The 16,770-nt window shown below is 39.0% G+C and overlaps 1 protein-coding gene across 1 annotated transcript in view; it reads right to left on the bottom strand.

The window, feature by feature from the left end:
• Nucleotides 1–16,770, bottom strand: part of LGSN (lengsin, lens protein with glutamine synthetase domain) — a 43,647-nt gene that overhangs the window by 693 nt on the left and 26,184 nt on the right. Inside the window, 3 exon segments of the mRNA XM_021712416.1 lie at nucleotides 1–726; nucleotides 6,865–7,031; nucleotides 15,814–15,946. The exon segment at nucleotides 1–726 is cut by the window's left edge and continues 222 nt beyond it. Of these exon segments, the coding sequence (XP_021568091.1) occupies nucleotides 1–726; nucleotides 6,865–7,031; nucleotides 15,814–15,946 (1,026 nt within the window).

Raw genomic sequence — 16,770 nt, 5'->3', positions numbered from 1 at the left:
CGCGTGCCGCAGCAGCCCGGCCAGCCACCTCCTGCCCGCGGCCGGCAGCGGCTCCGCCCCGGGGCCGCCGCAGAACAGGTTCTTCTTCCCGCCGGCGTCCCAGAGGCTGTGCGACAGCACGCCCGAGTGGCAGAGCCCCGTCTCCACGAAGAAGCTGGCGAGGTAGTTGTACTTCCTCGCCACTTCCCTGACGCCCGTTCGGAGGGTGAACGCGTTGTCGGCGGAGCTGATGCCGAAGTCCGGCAGGAAGCAGATTTCCATCTGCCCGGGCCGGGTAGAGGAGGAAAAGCTCTCCACCATGGCCCCGGTGTGGAACAAGCCGTCGACGAGCTCCTGCATGAAGGGCTGGTCGTGGTTGTTGAGCAGGGTGGAGGCGGGAAAGGAGAGGGTCTTCGAGTTGATGATGTCGGGCACCCCGAAAATGCAGAAGTCGTAAATGAAGGCCGAGAGCAGGGAAAAGCCCGCCTCCTGCAGCTGGCTCAGCTGCCTCTTGGCGATGTACCTGGGGGACGTGAGCAGCGGCTCGCCGGTCACCGTGAAGGTGTCACAGATCACCCGGGCGGTCCTCTCGGCCCACGGCAGAACCCTGAAGGTTGACAGCTCTGGCATGAGGACGATGTCGCTGTTAAAGCACGTGGCTCTGATGTGATTCACTTCGTTGTCCTTAGGGTTGGGCATCAGCTCCAGGTAACCTCGGGGCATGTAAACGCCACGGATCACTTTTTCCTAAAGAGGGAAAAGGGTCATTCGATTTGGGAACTCGACAACAAAAGGTGGGGGGAAGCCTTGCTAATGGGGGGGGATGCCTATTATCTCTTGGTGAATACTAACTTGAGACTAAATCTTATTTATTTATTTATTATGTATTTGAGCCAGGGTCTCATTATTTATGTATTTATTATGTATTTGAGTCAGGGTCTCACTCTGTTGCCCAGGCTGGAGTCAGTGGCATGATCACGGCTCACTGCCGCCTCAACTTCCTGGGCTCAGGCGATCCTTCTACCCTGAGTTGCTGGGACCATAGGCCCCACCATACCCTGCTAGTTATTTTAATTTTTTATTAAGATGAGGTTCTCGCTATCTCGCCCGGGCTGGTGTCAATCTCCTGGCTTAAACGAGCCTCCCACCTTGACCTCCCAAAGTGCTGTGATTACAGGCATGAACCATCATGCCCAGCTTGCATCAATTTTAAATTAAGATGAAAACCCCCAAAAGTACCTTGATAAATAGCTTAGCATTTTAAGACTTGAAGCCTTCATATGCTCTTAGATCTGAAAATAGCAGTTATAAATAAAAGGTATAATGATAAAGAAAATCTCTTTGTAGCACAAGACAAAGGTAAAGCTTTGTGGAATTATTTGAAATTATCATCATCAAAAGTACTTTTTAAAGCCCTGTTTTTCAATGGTATGGCTGCCAATACTTCAGATAAGACTTTATTTTGGCAGATTCTGTTGTAATCCTGAGTTAACTGACTCTCAAAAGTTGACTGTAAAGAATCCTCAGCCGGGCTCAGTGGCTCAGCCTGTAATCCCGGCACTTTGGGAGGCCGAGGAGAGTGGATTGCCTGAACCTGGGGGTTCGAGACCAGCCCGGGCAACTTGGTGAGACCTCGTGTCTACAATTTAAAACAAACAAACAAACAAACAAACAAAAAACATTAGCTGGGCGTGGTGGTGTGTGCCTGTAGTTCCGGCTACTTGGAAGACTGAGGCAGAAGGATCGCCAGAGCCCAGCAGGTCAACGCTGGAATGGCCATGAGTGTGCCATGGCACTCCAACCTGGGTGACAGAGTAAGACTCCAACTCAAAAAAAAAAGAATCCTCAATCAGATCGGGCTCAGTGGCTCAGTCTGTAAACCCAGCACTTTAGGAGGCTGAGGCGAGTGAATTGGCTGAGCCTGGGAGTTCAAGACCAGCCTAGGCAACTTGGCAAGACCTTGACTCTACAAAAAATAATAATAAAGAGAATTTTAAGTCCTTCTCAGAGAGCCAGTGTCAGTACCGTGGCACCAGCACAGTTGCTAACAGCAAAGGAGCCAGATCAGCTGAGGCCTCTTGTTTATTCACTCTTGCAACTTATTTAAGAATTAACTACCAATTAACTCACTGTCTTCAATCCCCAGGAAATTTGTCTGTAAATGTGGACCTACAGCTCCAAAGCTTTAGTTCCTAAAATGTTGTAGCCTTCAAGTCAGCATGGGCAGAGTGTATGCAGATTCTGCTTCTGATCCTAGCTCTTTCGTTCATTGCTTCTGGAACGTTAAGCATGTCCCTGGACTATGTTCCAAAGCTCTCACACCTTTGAGAAAGCAAAAGTGTTAAACTGGATGATTGCTAAAGCACTTTCTAATCATATAGCTCTAGGATTCCTTGAGTCTGGTCATTTATTTAACTTTTACTATGTGCCAGGCTACAGGGATGTGATAAGGTTATCAGGTTGAACAGACACCTAAAACAATCTCTAGAAAGTATATATTGAAAATCTCAACAAGGTTGAAAGTCACATTAATAGTTAGAGAAAAAGTCCCAACTGTAAAGTTTGGTTTTCATGAAATCAGTAAGCATCATGAGGTTAATAAACATCCTAACCATCTGCAAGCCAGACTTCTTTTTTTTTTTTTTTTTTTGACTTACAAAAACAGAAATATATTTTCCTTTAGTTCTAAAGGCTGAGAAGTCCAAGATCAAGGCACTAGCATGTCTGGTGTTTGATGAACGTCACTTTCTGGTTCGTATCTGCCCCTTCTGGTGTATTATTACACGGTGGAAGGAAGCCAGACTCTAGTACAGCTGCCCAAGAGGGACTGGTTGAAGTAGAGAAAATCTGGTTCATTCTCTGCCTTTGCCCATGTGCTTCCTTCATTGTCCACAATCTCTACACTTATTTTCAAATGCTATTTTGATGGGACTGACCCAAATATGCTTTTACCAGTAATAAAGTTGAGTGAGTCTAACACCCTTCAGTGCCCACTTAATTTTTCAACACTCTCAAAGACATATACATGTAAACTTCACACACACACATATACACACACACACACACACACACACACACGTACTGTGAGATCTTAGAGTATTATAGTATAGAATCCTTTAATTCAGCTTTTCAATGTAAGAAATAATGTCATTCCCCTCCTTGCCAGTTTTTTTGTTTGAAAACCTGTATGTTAGCTGTATGTGTATCTAAAATGAGGGATAATGTATTTTATTCATGAGACTTCTAAGAGTTCCTGCAATTTAAGTCTGTGTGTGTACTCCCTTGGCTGTGAATAGTTTAGAAAACAGCTGGTTACCATTTCACTCCAATAGGCCTTCACAAACTTGAAGAAGAGTAAAAAAAATCACACTTTATTCTTCAGGGTCTTTAATCCATATTTTTCTGAGCACTCTTTTCTAACACTGTGATTGGCTTTATTCTGCTTTAGACATGCAGGATGCAAACTACCCTCCATTCATTATGAGAGGTTTATAAATATATGACAGTAAATTATCTCAAATTGTGTTTATGGAGATAAAGCACTGGAACAACTTCATATTCCAATACAGATCACTACGGACGCCACAAAATTTTTGCAGAATAATTTAAATCCCTATGATAACTAGAATTTAGATCATAGTAAAGATCACCTTTTGAAATAAGCCAAGAACTAGTTATGAATTTTATAATGATTTATCATGTTTTGATTAGATCAAAGATAGGAAAGAAATGTTATTTGTATGTAATTTAAATAAAAATTGACTCTCTGACAGCAGAGGTGGTACAAGTTGATTATAAGGTTTAAATATACTAACGTTTGTAAGGTATTTGGCACAGTGCCAGACGCATGATAAGTTCTTTAAACAGAGCATTTTATTATAGGTCCCCTATCTGGGCTTTTCTATACTAACAGTCTTTCTCTGTTCCTGGTAGATTATCTGTTTTTCTTTAAATCAATATTTTTTCAACTTAATAAGAAAGAACTTAGCTCAGATGAAGAATAAAAGGAAATATTACAGTTGAGTTGAAGAAAATAGGTGCAGTTTTTAAAAGGAAGGCACAGAAGTAAGGAGTCACAGATTCGTCTCCCAGCTCTGCCACTAACTGCAGTTCTGCCACTTAAGAAAGTGTTCCCTGCCAGACACGGTGGCTCCTGGCGATAGTCCCAGCACTTTTAGAGGCTGTGGCAAGAGGATTACCTGAGCCCAGGAGTTCGAGATCAGCCTGGGCAATATGGTGAGCCCTCATCTCTACAATAATCAAAAAATTAGCAGGGCGTGGTAGTGCATGACTGTAGTTCCAGGCATGGGTCAAAGCTGCAGGGGCCATGAGTGTGCCACTACACTTCAGCCTGGGCAACAGAGTAAGACTCCAACCCAAAAACAAAGAAAAGAAAGTTGAGCATTTCTTAACATTTTCTAGGCCTCCCTTTCCTCATCTATAAGTGAAGAAGATGGATTATTTTTTCTCTTATTTGCCTTAATATCCTAACAATAATCTTCAATTTGATTTTTTTATTTTCATAAATAGAAAAGTGTTGAGTTGTAAAATATGAGTATATTTTAGAATTTATTTTTATGAAAATCAAAATTACTTTTTACTAAGCCATGGCAGACTCAAACTATTCACGCCACTCTGATTAATTTCTCATACAGAATTGTATGTGTGTGTGTCTGTATACATATGTCTGTGCATGTGTATGCATATATCTGAGGGGGACCCAAAAAAACAATTTTCTTTAGAGGGATGGCCCTTTGCAGCACATCTTCCCCATCAGTATCAGTGTACCAGCTAGTATTGTTGTGAGAGGCTGTATTTGGCTTCAATGAATTTTTTTTTTTTTTGGAGAGTCTTTCAGCACGTTTGCCCTTTTCATGATGAGTGTTTTATGAGTACACCTGCCCACACTGTGCTGTTCAGCAGTTTTTGACCAAAAACAGCATGATCCTATCCATACTCCACCCTTCCTATTCACCTGATCATGCCCTGAGCAACTTTTGTTTTATTTCCCCAGAGGAGAAAAGTCCTCTTAGGGAAACGTTTTGCTGATGTGGAAGAGGTGAAACAAATAACGGTAGAAGCACTAAATGGTATCAAAATTGACAAGTTCAAGAACCGTTCTGAGCAGCGGAAAAAGAATCTTCACATGTGTAGTGCATCAAATGGAGAGTACTTTGACGGTGACTGAAATTTAAACGTGTAAAATATAAATACACAATTTTTTATAAATAAATTTCAGGCTTTCGGGGGTCCCCCTTGTACACATATATATACAAACATGCATCATTTAGATTAGCTGTTATAAATAATGCTATTTTAATATCTTTTCACAATAAATTTTCCCAAATCAATTGTTTCATCTTACATTACAAATATTTGTGACTCGAATACTCATTATGATTTACAGCTTCACAAGTTCCAAATTAAATATAAAATATCTTGTTTAAAAATATGTAGATAATATATGATCATTAAGTGACAATAACTAGGCAATAAAATGGGAAAGTGTGTGATTAGGAAACTTGGACTAAGAATAAATACAGCCATTAAAGGGATGTATGATGAGTTTTATCAGAATTCTCATTATCAACAAACGTTTTCCTAGCTAAACTCCAGACGTGAAAGTAGTTTGTATGTGTGGGATATTGAAGAAAATAATGGAAAATATATTCCATAGCAGTGTGGGGGGAAAAATAATGCAAAAATTTTCTCTTTATGTCAATTATATCAATCTTCAGCAATGTAATCAGCATATTAAGTTTTATGTCTGTAAAGGGATCCCATTGAGGAACTAGAGCAATGTTCCAAATATGTGGCTTTTAGATGCCCTTAAGTTAAATAAGGGATGAAAATTTGACAAAAACTGAATAGTGAACAGCTTTATAATGAGGTTTCTGGCAAGCGTCTGAAATGCAAGTTATGTTTTCTTATTGATTGAAAGAGATTCATATCAATTATATTCTGGCCCTTCCACAATAAACTTCACTTTTTGTTATAAAAATTACTCAACAAGTGTTCTTGCCTGGACGAAGAGGAAGCAGTATCTGCAGGCAGCTCCAAAAAATTCCTTAACAAATTTAAAGCTACTGAAATTACATTAAAAGTGTTTTTGCAGATGCCCAATTTTTTCCAATATGAAGCAAATAAGAAAAATTATAATCTGACATTAAAGTGGTAAAAGTATAATATGTTTTAGCAAATAATTAAATATACGGAATGCTTAACTTTTACATTTTCTTAAATAATATTCACTGATATCTCTTCAAAAAAATTTGTTGTTTGACAAAAAAAAATCAGTCATCAAAATAAACATGACATAAATTGATTTTAAAAATATAAGAAAGTCCCAAAACAACAAAATATAATATTTCTTGATATTACCATTTTCAGGAATTTAGTAATATTCATTAAGTCATCCAGCAATAATGGTGTGTTTTCTTATCAGAATTAGGAGCTGGAAGGAATATGCTTTTTATCTAGCAAGTTATTTCTCTTTAATCATTTTTTTCCCTTTTATATTTGCTCTTGGGTCTTCTGTTGCAATTTTCATATGTCAAATAAAATATAATCTTCATAATTGCAGTAAGGGAGAAAAGATAATTCTGCAGAGGGAAATTATTCAAGACAGAAGGACTAAAATTACCAGTCTTAATTAGTTTTGTATTTCTATTGGATAAAGGAACTGCTGTTTGTAAGCTAAGAGTATATGTTCAGTTCCTTGGGGAGCAATAATGTGTTTGGGGAGGGACAAGGGAAAAAACAAAATAAATTATTGATTTTCAGCTTGAATTGCTATATAGATTACAAGAAAATAAAGAGTAAAAAGAATCGTTTGCTTGCTAATGGCCATGAAATTACATTTAATCCACTGTGTGTAAAACTCACTTGAAAAAAATGTGCAGGGATACTCTTAGACCTGGACACACCATGGAGGTCTGTTGCTTCAAATCGCACAAACTGGAGGTGATTCTTGGCCATTGCTTGTTTAATGTGTTTCATTCTAGAAGAGAGTTGGGGTGGGGTCAGTATGTGAGCGCTGTCCCTGGTGCAATCTGGAAAATAAAGAATGGTTCTAAGTCACTAGATTATGATGAACTGAGAAGCAAAAAGAATCCAGAGTAGAGTGAATTAGTCATGAAGATTATGAACAAAAGCATTACATATGCATCATGTCATCGGTTTAGAGTTGGAGCCCCTTCTTACCCTCCCTTTACCATTTCCCCAAGAACATTGTGTCTAAACAGCCTAGGATATTGTTTATCAGTTAGGACAGAGCTAAAGTTAACATTATTTGCATAAGCATATATATAGGTACTTAATGAAATTCCCTTTGCTTGTGGAAATTAGAACATATTTACATAACTATGCATCACTGGAATCACAAAAGTCTATATATAGGTGTCTACCATTGAAAAAATTGGGGGCTTCTGGAACTAACTGCTAATTTCTAATTTTAAAGTTTCTACATGATTGAAAGTAAAATTGTTTTTGTATATTTTCTGTGGTTTTGTTTTGTTTTGTTTGGGGGACATTTTTGTTCAAAAGGCTTTATTTTTAATGGCATCTGAATCTAAGAAGTCTACCTTAGACTTTCCATCAAATTTAAAGTTGTTTAAATGAGCAAATGAAAGAGTTTTTTTTTTTTTAAAGAATAGAATATAGGAGATGAAAAGTCTAGACTGCATACTCAATTTTAAAATTGTTATTTTAAATTAAAAAATGTTATTTTCAAGACTTTTAAGATAATTTGCAAATTCTAAAACTTTGGAGCTAGAAGAGACTTTGGATACAAAACATCTCATCTAGCCAACTTATTAGCTTGAATCCTAAAGTGGTACACTAAAGTAGCACTATCAGTTCATTGTCAAAATTGAAACTAGAGGCCAGACACAGTGGCTCACACCTGTAATCTCAACACTTTGAGAGGCCAAGGAGGGAGGACTGCTTCAGCCCAAGAGTTTGAGACCAACCTAGACAACACAGTGAGACCTCATCTCTACAAAAATAAAAAGAAAATTTTAAAAATTAGCCAGGCATAGTGGTACATGCCTGTAGTCCCGGCTACTCAGGAGACTGAGGCGGAAGGATCACCTGAGCCCAGGAGACTGAGGCTGCAATAAGCCAGGATCATGTCACTGCATTTCAGCCTGTGTGGCAGAGTGCAATCTTGACTCCAAAAATAAAAAATAATTTGAAACTAGAATTCAGCTTTTGTTGGGTGACTCATTACCATACATTGAATAAATATGTCCATAGCACATAGAAGGGACAGGCACATGGTACACTCAAGTCTACCTGCCTCCCTTCAAATCCTGCTTTGGCTGGCCAGTGATCTTATGCTTTGTGTGCCTCAGCTTTCTCATCAATAAAATATTACCTACTTCATAGGCTTGTTATGAGGATTATACAAGTTATTAACAGTTACTGCAAATAGTGAGCACCATATAAGTGCCACTTAAACGCATAGAGTGAGCATAAGTACTCTAACCCTTGTAAATGGTACCGTGATCACGTTTGCATCCAAACACCCATCAATCTGTCACATTGCTGACAGTGAGCAGCTATAATTTTAAAGTGATACCTGAGTATCTTTTTCCAAGATATGATTAGGCTTTAAAAACTGGCATAAAGATTGACAGTTTAAAAACATAGATTAAGTAGATTTTAAGTACATGAAGCGTGAGGAAAGCAAATTACTGGTTCCACCTAAGCAAATATATTAGAGATAATGTCCTGTCACTGATACATTTGGCTACACTGAGACTCCTGAGGCTTCATAACTACCTTCCATTTAGCACAAACAATTAAGCTGTAGCAATTACAATGTTTCATGCTAAATTAGCAGTTGCTGTATTCCCAACCTATTCTGAAATATTGGGTATTCGACCCAAGATGAATAATGCTCCTTAAATAAAATAAAACTTACAGACTTTTTAAAATGTGGAAATTCTCAGATAATCAGTATTCTAATCATAATAAGCAATTTTATACAAGCTATAAAGAAGGCATCTCCCATGAAAAGAGAAAGAAAATTTTATTGGTTCACCAGGAATAGGATGACAGGTAATCTTACAGTTTTTTTTTAGCTTATATGTATCTACTAAATTTTTTACAACAAATATGTATTATTTTATAATAAGAAAAATATTCATGCACTCATGATAGATATTTTTCACTACCACATACTATTCACATTGTAAATGTATCTAGGAAGCAGCCAGAGAAGATACTGTTCTCATATAACTGAATCTTATTGAGTGGGGGAACTATAGATAATAAACTTGCCATCAAATGCAAAGGTGAGGTAATCTCACAAGGTGGAAGGGTCAAAAAAAATAAAACATAAACACCTGAAGTATGAACTGAAGGAGACTTGATCATAACATGGACAAGTCCAACCCTTGAGTCACTTTAAAATCTTCAGGATGCATTGTGCTGGACAGTGAGTACTGTATAAGTGTTGGTTTGCTAGGGCCACCATTACAAATACCCCAGACCGGGTGTGAAAGGCTCAGAGAAGAGTCAGAAGGGCGTCCCCAAGATGGCGCTGCCTCCCAAAGACAACAAAGGCCCTAAGCTCCAGCTTTTCCCGCGCGCGCAAAACTTAAACCTGTGCTCAAACAACCTCTCCCTATAAAAATACTACCTCATAGTCTCCTCCAATAAGACCCAAACATGGCACTGGCCAACCCCTGCAAGGTCCATAAATATACCCCTCTCCCTGCATAGCTCTCTCTTTCCTTCTCTCTTACTCTCTCTCTTTCACACTCTCTCACTCTCTCTCCCCTTCTCTCCCCCTGTCTCACTCTCTCTCTCCTTCTCTCTTTCTCTCTCTCTCTCTTGATCTTCCTCGGTTACAGTCCCTTCGTGTAGCTGCCCCTTTAATAAATCTCTTGGTTCTGACCGGGTGTGGAGTCGTTACTGGTGCCGAACTTCTTTCAGGGTGACTTAAACAGAAATGTATTGTCTCATCATTCCAGGAGGCTAGAAGTCCAAGATCAAAGGTGTCGTCTGTGTTGTTTCTTCAAAGACCTCTTCCCTTGGCTTGAAGATAGCTGTCTTCTCCCAGTATCTTCACATGGTTTTACCTCTGTGCATGTGTGCACCCTATTCTCTTCCTCTTAGGAAGACACCAATCAATGGTTTAGAGTCCATCCTACTGACCTCACTTTACCTTAGCTCCTTCTTTAAAGACCTTGTCTTCAGATTCAGTCACATTATGAGGTCCTGAAGGTTAGACTTCATCGTAAGAGTTTTTGGAAAAACAGGACTCAGTCCATAGCAATATATCATTCTATTTCCATTTTCTTCAGTGATCTTAACCCACCTATCATGTTGTAAATTCAGGTTTCCTTCCTCACTTGCATATCGACTTTATGAGAGCAAGGGCTTCGTTTTACTTGCGGCTATATCCCTAGTACCTGTAGTAGTACAAGCATCTCATAGGCACTCAATAAATACTTCTTTAATAAGTGAGTGTGTGAGTGAATGAATGAATAAACAAATGCATGATTGCATCTTGTCTGATTTGACCTTGTCTAATTAACAAGTAAAAGTTGTCATCGTATGTTTTTATATGTATCCTAAGCATCCGTTTTTCATTATAAGTTCAGTTCTTTCACCAGTATGAGAACTCCAACCGATCCAATTTCGTTTTCAAGGCATCAACTAATCTTGCTGCATCAGTCTGAATTTCTTTTCTTCAAATAAATCATACTTGTTACTTACAATTATACCTTTTGGTCAGCCTTTCCCAGCTGCATATGATGAATAGCAGGCAGATAATTGCCAGTTGAGGGGCTCATTTGTTTTTCTTACAGTGTGGTTCCTGGGAGGTGCTCTCCTTTTTCTATTCCCTCAGAGGACTAATAAATTAAATCAATGTGTTTTTATAGAGGAAGTTTTACTGCTATGAATGTTTAGGGAGAAAAAAAGAAAACAATTTCAAAAAAAAACCAACAACCTCAAAGCTCTATAGCAACTAGAAGACCTTGGATAAATGTTGCCTGTGTTCAGTGACAACAAGGACATATTTCAGTTTCAGAGGACAAGCCATGGTCACTTATAAAAAAGCAGACTGAGCAGGCATTTGGGCTTTCAGAAATATTGATGCAAAAAAAGGGAAAAGTGTATTCACAAGTGCACCCCACAAACATCCAGCTTCTTGCATGCCTGAGATGATCTGCCATGCTCCTTGCGAGGGCCTGCCATCTTTCCTCAGCATGGCTGCGGTGAGAGCCATCCTGTGGGTGCACATGCAGCCCTACCCTCTAGCCACACCATGTTAGTCCAGACAGCACTGAAAAGCCCAGGTGGCAAAATAACCAGGTACATAGGCAAAACAATAAAATTTGGAAGGGGAATGGAACTTTCTTTGAAAAAACAAAGTATTATTGTTTGAAATAAAAACTCTGAGCAATTATCACAAAGAAGAACCCTGGGAAGACTAATCAGAAAACATTTGTTGGCCACATTGTTGTCTTCACAGTTTGTGATGCTTTTATTTTATTTTATATTTGAGTTGGAGTCTCACTCTTTTGCCCAGGCTGGAGTCCAGTGGCACGCTCATGGTCACCTCAGCCTCAACCTGCTGTGCTCAGGTGATCCTTCTGTCTCAGCCTTCCAAGTAGAAGAAAAGACCATATGGAAAATTTTTACACTTACTTTAGGGGTTGATATTTAAATTTATTTTTATATTATGCATTGGTGGTTTACTTAGTGTTGTAGACTTTTTGGTATTTAGGGCCTGTAGAGAATTTAATTCACCCTTGGCCAAACAGGGTGCTTTTGTGCTAGTTGAGTTAATAATGATACCCACATTCCTACTCAGGGTTCTTTCTGTGGATTTTTTACTTAGGAGTAAGAGTGGTCAATTCCATTTCTCTCTTGTGGCTGAAATTAGAATATATAAAACAAGTATCACAGTCAGGCACAGTGGCTCAAGCCTGTAATCTCAGCCCTTTGGGAGGCCAAGGCGAGAGGATTGCCTGAGTCCAGGGGTTCGAGACCAGCCTGGGCAACTTGGTGAGACCTTGTCTCTACAATAAATCAAAAATTAGCTGGGCGTGGTGGCGCATGCCTCTATTTCCAGCTTCTTGGAAGGCTAAGATGGAAGGATCACCTGAGCACAGCAGGTTGAGGCTGAGGTGGTTGTGAGCATGCCACTGCACTCCAGCCTGGGCGACAGAGTAAGACTCCAACTCAAAAATAAAATAAAAGCATCACAAACTGTGAAGATGCCAATGTGGCCAACAAATGTTTTCTGATTAGTCTTCCCAGGGTTTAGAAACTTTTTTGAATTAGAAACTATTAGAATTAGAACTATTAGAAAACTTTATGTAAAACTCTTGAGTTCAAATTTCTCTTGAAACTAGATCCAGCAACTACTGGGTGGATATTTCTCCATAGCAACCACTGGCTGGACCTCTGAGGTAGTCTAGATCAGAGGTCTCCAACCCTCAGGACACAGACCAGTACCAGTCTGTGGTCCATTAGGAATCCGGCTGCACAGAAAAAGGTGAGTGGCAGGCGATGAGTGAAGCTTGATCTGCATTCACAGCTACTCCCCATCACTCACATTACCACCTGAATTCTGCCTTTTGTCGGATCAGCAGAGGCATTAGATTCTCATAGGAGCCCAAATCCAAACCCTATTGTGAACTGCACATGCAAGGGATCTAGGTTGCACACTCCTTTGGAAAATCTAATTCCTGATTATCTGAGGTGGAGCCGAGGCAGTGATGCTAGCACTAGGGAGTGGCTGCAAATACAGGTTAACATTAACAGTGGGGTTGGCTGCACAGAGACCATAATAAATCAATTGCTTGCAGACTCTTATCAAAATCCCTATCAGTGAGTGGCAAGTGAGTTGATGTACTTTAACTGAAGTAGATGTTCAGCTTCATCTGGTAACCTAATTGCTGTGTAATTATGTATAATACAATATATGAAAATATATTGTATAATTATGTATGATTATTACATTTTATATTATATTATTTTTCATTTTATATATTTGTTAGATATATTTATATTCTATATTATATATGTTCTATTTCAGTATATATTATATACAAATAAATGTTATTATTCTATTTCATTATATATTACCATGTAATAATAATGGAAATAAAGCACACCAAAATGTAATGTGCTTGAATTATCCCAAAACCATCCGCCAACCCTGATCCGTGGAAAAATTGTCTTCCACAAAACCTGGCCCTGACACCAAAAAGGTTGGGGACCACTGGTCTAGATAGAAGGGGCATACAGCCTCTAGTGCATGGGATATGTTTTCAAAGACCAGACAGCAAATAGTGCAACTTTGTAGACATATGGTATTTGTTGCAACTACCCAACTATGCCACTTTAGCACAAAAGAAGCTATAAACAATATGTAAATTTTATCTTCAAAACCTGCCCAGCAAGCTGATTTTGGCCCTTGGGCCACAGTGTGTTGCCCTCTGTTCTAGTGTTTCATGGCCAGTATGGCACCCTATTTTCTTATACTGGCCCATCATTTATATCACCTGCCTGGCCTCTGTGGACATTTGTATCCACAGCTGCCTGATGTTTAGAGGCTGCCAGTGCTCATGTTCTTCACTTCATGGAGAAACTCATAAAACTAAAGTAGAGAGAAATTCAGAGATGAGGCCAGACATGGTGGCTCATGCCTGTAATCTCAGCACTTTAGGAGACTGAGGCAGAAGGAATACTTGAGCCCAAGAGTTGAAGCCCAGCATAGCAAGACCTTGTCTCTACAAAAAACTTTTAAAAATTAACCAGGCATGGTGGTGCAGGCCTACAGTCCCAACTACTTGGGAGGCTGAGATGGAAGAATCACTCGAGTTTAGGAGGTCAAGGCTGTGGTGAGCCATGATCGTGCCACTGTACTCCAGCCTGGGGGACAGAGTGAGACCCCCAACTCAATAAAAAAAGAGAAAAAAAAGGGGAAGGGAAAGAAGGGGAGGGGAGGGGAGGAGAGGGGATAGAAGGGGAGGGGAAGAAGGGAAAAAGAAATTCAGAGAGATGTTGAGGAAGGTAGAATGGCCTCCCAAAGATTTCCACCATGCCATAATCTCTGGAACCTGTGAACATGTTAAATTGCATGGCAAAAAGGGCTTTACAAACATAATTAAAGTTATTGACCTTAAAATAGGGAGATTATCTTGGATTATTCAGATGAGCCTTAATAACAGATAACTTTCATTTCAGATTCTCTTTTTCAACTAGTTTCTATCACTTCCGTTCAAGAGTTTTAACCAATACACTTATGTACCAAAATAGTAGCATCACTACCAAAAGTCAGAAATTTAGAGTAACAGAATTTCACTTTTAGAAAAGATGAGAGGTTTTCCATTGTCACCCCTCTAATCTTTGGATGAGCAGTCTAGAGGGCAAAGAAAGCTACAAAGCACTTTATAAATAATAGGTATATAAATTCTTTTAAGCCTGACTCCTAGGCTAATATTTTTCAACCAGCATCACATTACCTCTCATTCAAATACATACTGGGGGTTAGTATCTAGAACCATCTGTCAGATTGTTCCCAAATCCTGAACAGTAAAATTCTTACCAAAGTTTGGGTTAAATTCACCACTAAGAACACTGGGTGATATTTTGGGATGTGGTGGTTTTATCACTGTTGTCTGATCCAGGAAGTCCTTGTCATCGTGTGACAGGTGAGCCTCAGCGGAGTCAGGTCCCATGACAGGTTTGCTTGCATCCTCTAATTTGTGGCACACAGTTTGGTCTCTGATCCTCTCTGCAGTGATAACAGAAAATGTTAAAACATGGTTCAATTGTTTTCAACTGTCTTTTAATACAATGAGGAGAGAAATACTTGAGAAAACGACGTATTCCTAGGCAGTGACATACTATGAGAGGTGATCGGAATGGTCTGCCCTAGTTGTTGGCCAAGAGAATATTTTGTCTTTGGGGAATATAAAAACAATAATAAAGGCTGGATGTGATGCCTCACACCTATAATCCCAGCACTTTGGGAGAGTGAGGAGAAAGGATTGCCTCAGCTTAGGAGTTTGAGATAACCCTGGGCAACTTGACAAGACCTCATCTCTACAATAAATCAAAGACGTAGACAGGTGTGGTGGCGCATGCCGGTGGTTCCAGCTACTTGTAAGGCTGAGGCGGAAGAACTGACTGAGTCCTGCAGTTCAAGGCTGCGGAAGCTGTGAGCATGCCACTACACTCCAACCTGAGCAACAGAGTAAGATTTAGACTCAAAAATAAATTAATTAAATTAAGTTAAAATAGAAACAATAATAAAATCTACAAAAAGTCTGATTGCTTTTTATTGTTCCCATATGCTAGCAATTTCTACTGCCCTGCCTTAGTACATCACCATTCCTAAGATTCTGCTGTTGTCCAGATTAACTCCTCAATTTCAGCACTATTTGGGGTCTACCGGAGTCTAATTGGAATGTCAACATGTGGTATGAAAAATATTTCACACCTTTCTTGAGGCCTCCCAAATCCTCACTAGTGGTCTTTGTGTTCATTCTCCAGGCAAAGATGTGATTCTCTTCCTACTCATAGGCTCCTCTGTTTTGTTCTCTCTTTTTATCCCTTCTACCAGCAACCTAGTTCTAACCCCTCTAAATTCAGGATCTTTTGATCGGTTATTTTTATATATTTACATTGTAAGCATGTATTTGTCATCTTTGATGTCACCTATGTAGAAACAAATAAATACTTCTTTGTTCTTTTGCTTCTCCTAAGGAAACAATGAAAATGCTTTGTGGAAAAAAAAAAAAAAAAACAGATGGAGATTGTCATGGACCACACCATTTTCGAGGGATCACAGTAGCTAGATACCGTTTGAACTGGAGGTATCCATTTCTCCCACTTCAGTTGAACAAACTTGTGGTTTGGTGCCCTTCTTTCTTGTCTTTCTTAGTTTACTCATCCTGTTGGCTTCCGTCTCATTACCTTCATCTCTTGCTGCATCCTGTAATAATAAACAACAAAAAACCAGACTATGTAAACAACAAAATTTAGATGTCAAAAATATATGACAATTGAATAGTTAGATTTTAAAATGAGCACAGAAGAGCAAATGTTGTCACTTTAGTCACTTGAATAACTCAAAATTAAGAAGCTCAACATTCTACCAACAGGTTGAATTTTTCTCCATCTCCTTGTAAATATGGTACAGAAAATGCATTAAATAAATTAAGATCCTGCCCAACTACTCAAGATTTCTATCTTTGTCTTTTGATCTTGGGAAATGTTACCTTATTTATTGTTAAATAATTTTATAAAACTCTTTTAAAGAGTGTACCTTGTATAATTTCTATGTATTTTTAGAATCACTAACATTTTTGACCAAAGACAAAAGTACTTGAAGAATTGGATTGTTCTCTCTCTTTTTTCTTACCTTTATTTTTATTGCATCCATATTTACTTTGCTTCAAAAAAGTACTTGTATTCATAAACTGCTATTTTGTGACCATATTTTATACATATAAGACAAATGTCATAATCAAACTATTTCTTATAGATTGATAATAGCTAAAGAAAAACATTTAAACAAAATAACCTAAAGCTCACTTTTACAATTTAGTTATAATCCTTGGCAGAATAGTCCCAGCAGGAAATTGGACAGTAAGCCAGGGACTGGTGGTAGGAAGCTGGAATGTCTAGGCACTAACAATGGACAGAATCACCGCTGCAGTCCTGGGACACAAAAGCTGTCACTGAAAAATATTTAAGATTTTCCAAAAACTGACACTGGTATTTTTAAGGTTTTTGCAAACCTCCTCATCATGGCTT

The sequence above is a fragment of the Carlito syrichta genome, unplaced genomic scaffold (genome assembly GCF_000164805.1).
Source record: "Carlito syrichta isolate Samal-C Ts95f unplaced genomic scaffold, Tarsius_syrichta-2.0.1 Scaffold303244, whole genome shotgun sequence".
In the NCBI taxonomy this organism is placed as follows: Eukaryota; Metazoa; Chordata; class Mammalia; order Primates; family Tarsiidae; genus Carlito; species Carlito syrichta.
This window is presented reverse-complemented; position numbering and strand designations above follow the sequence as displayed.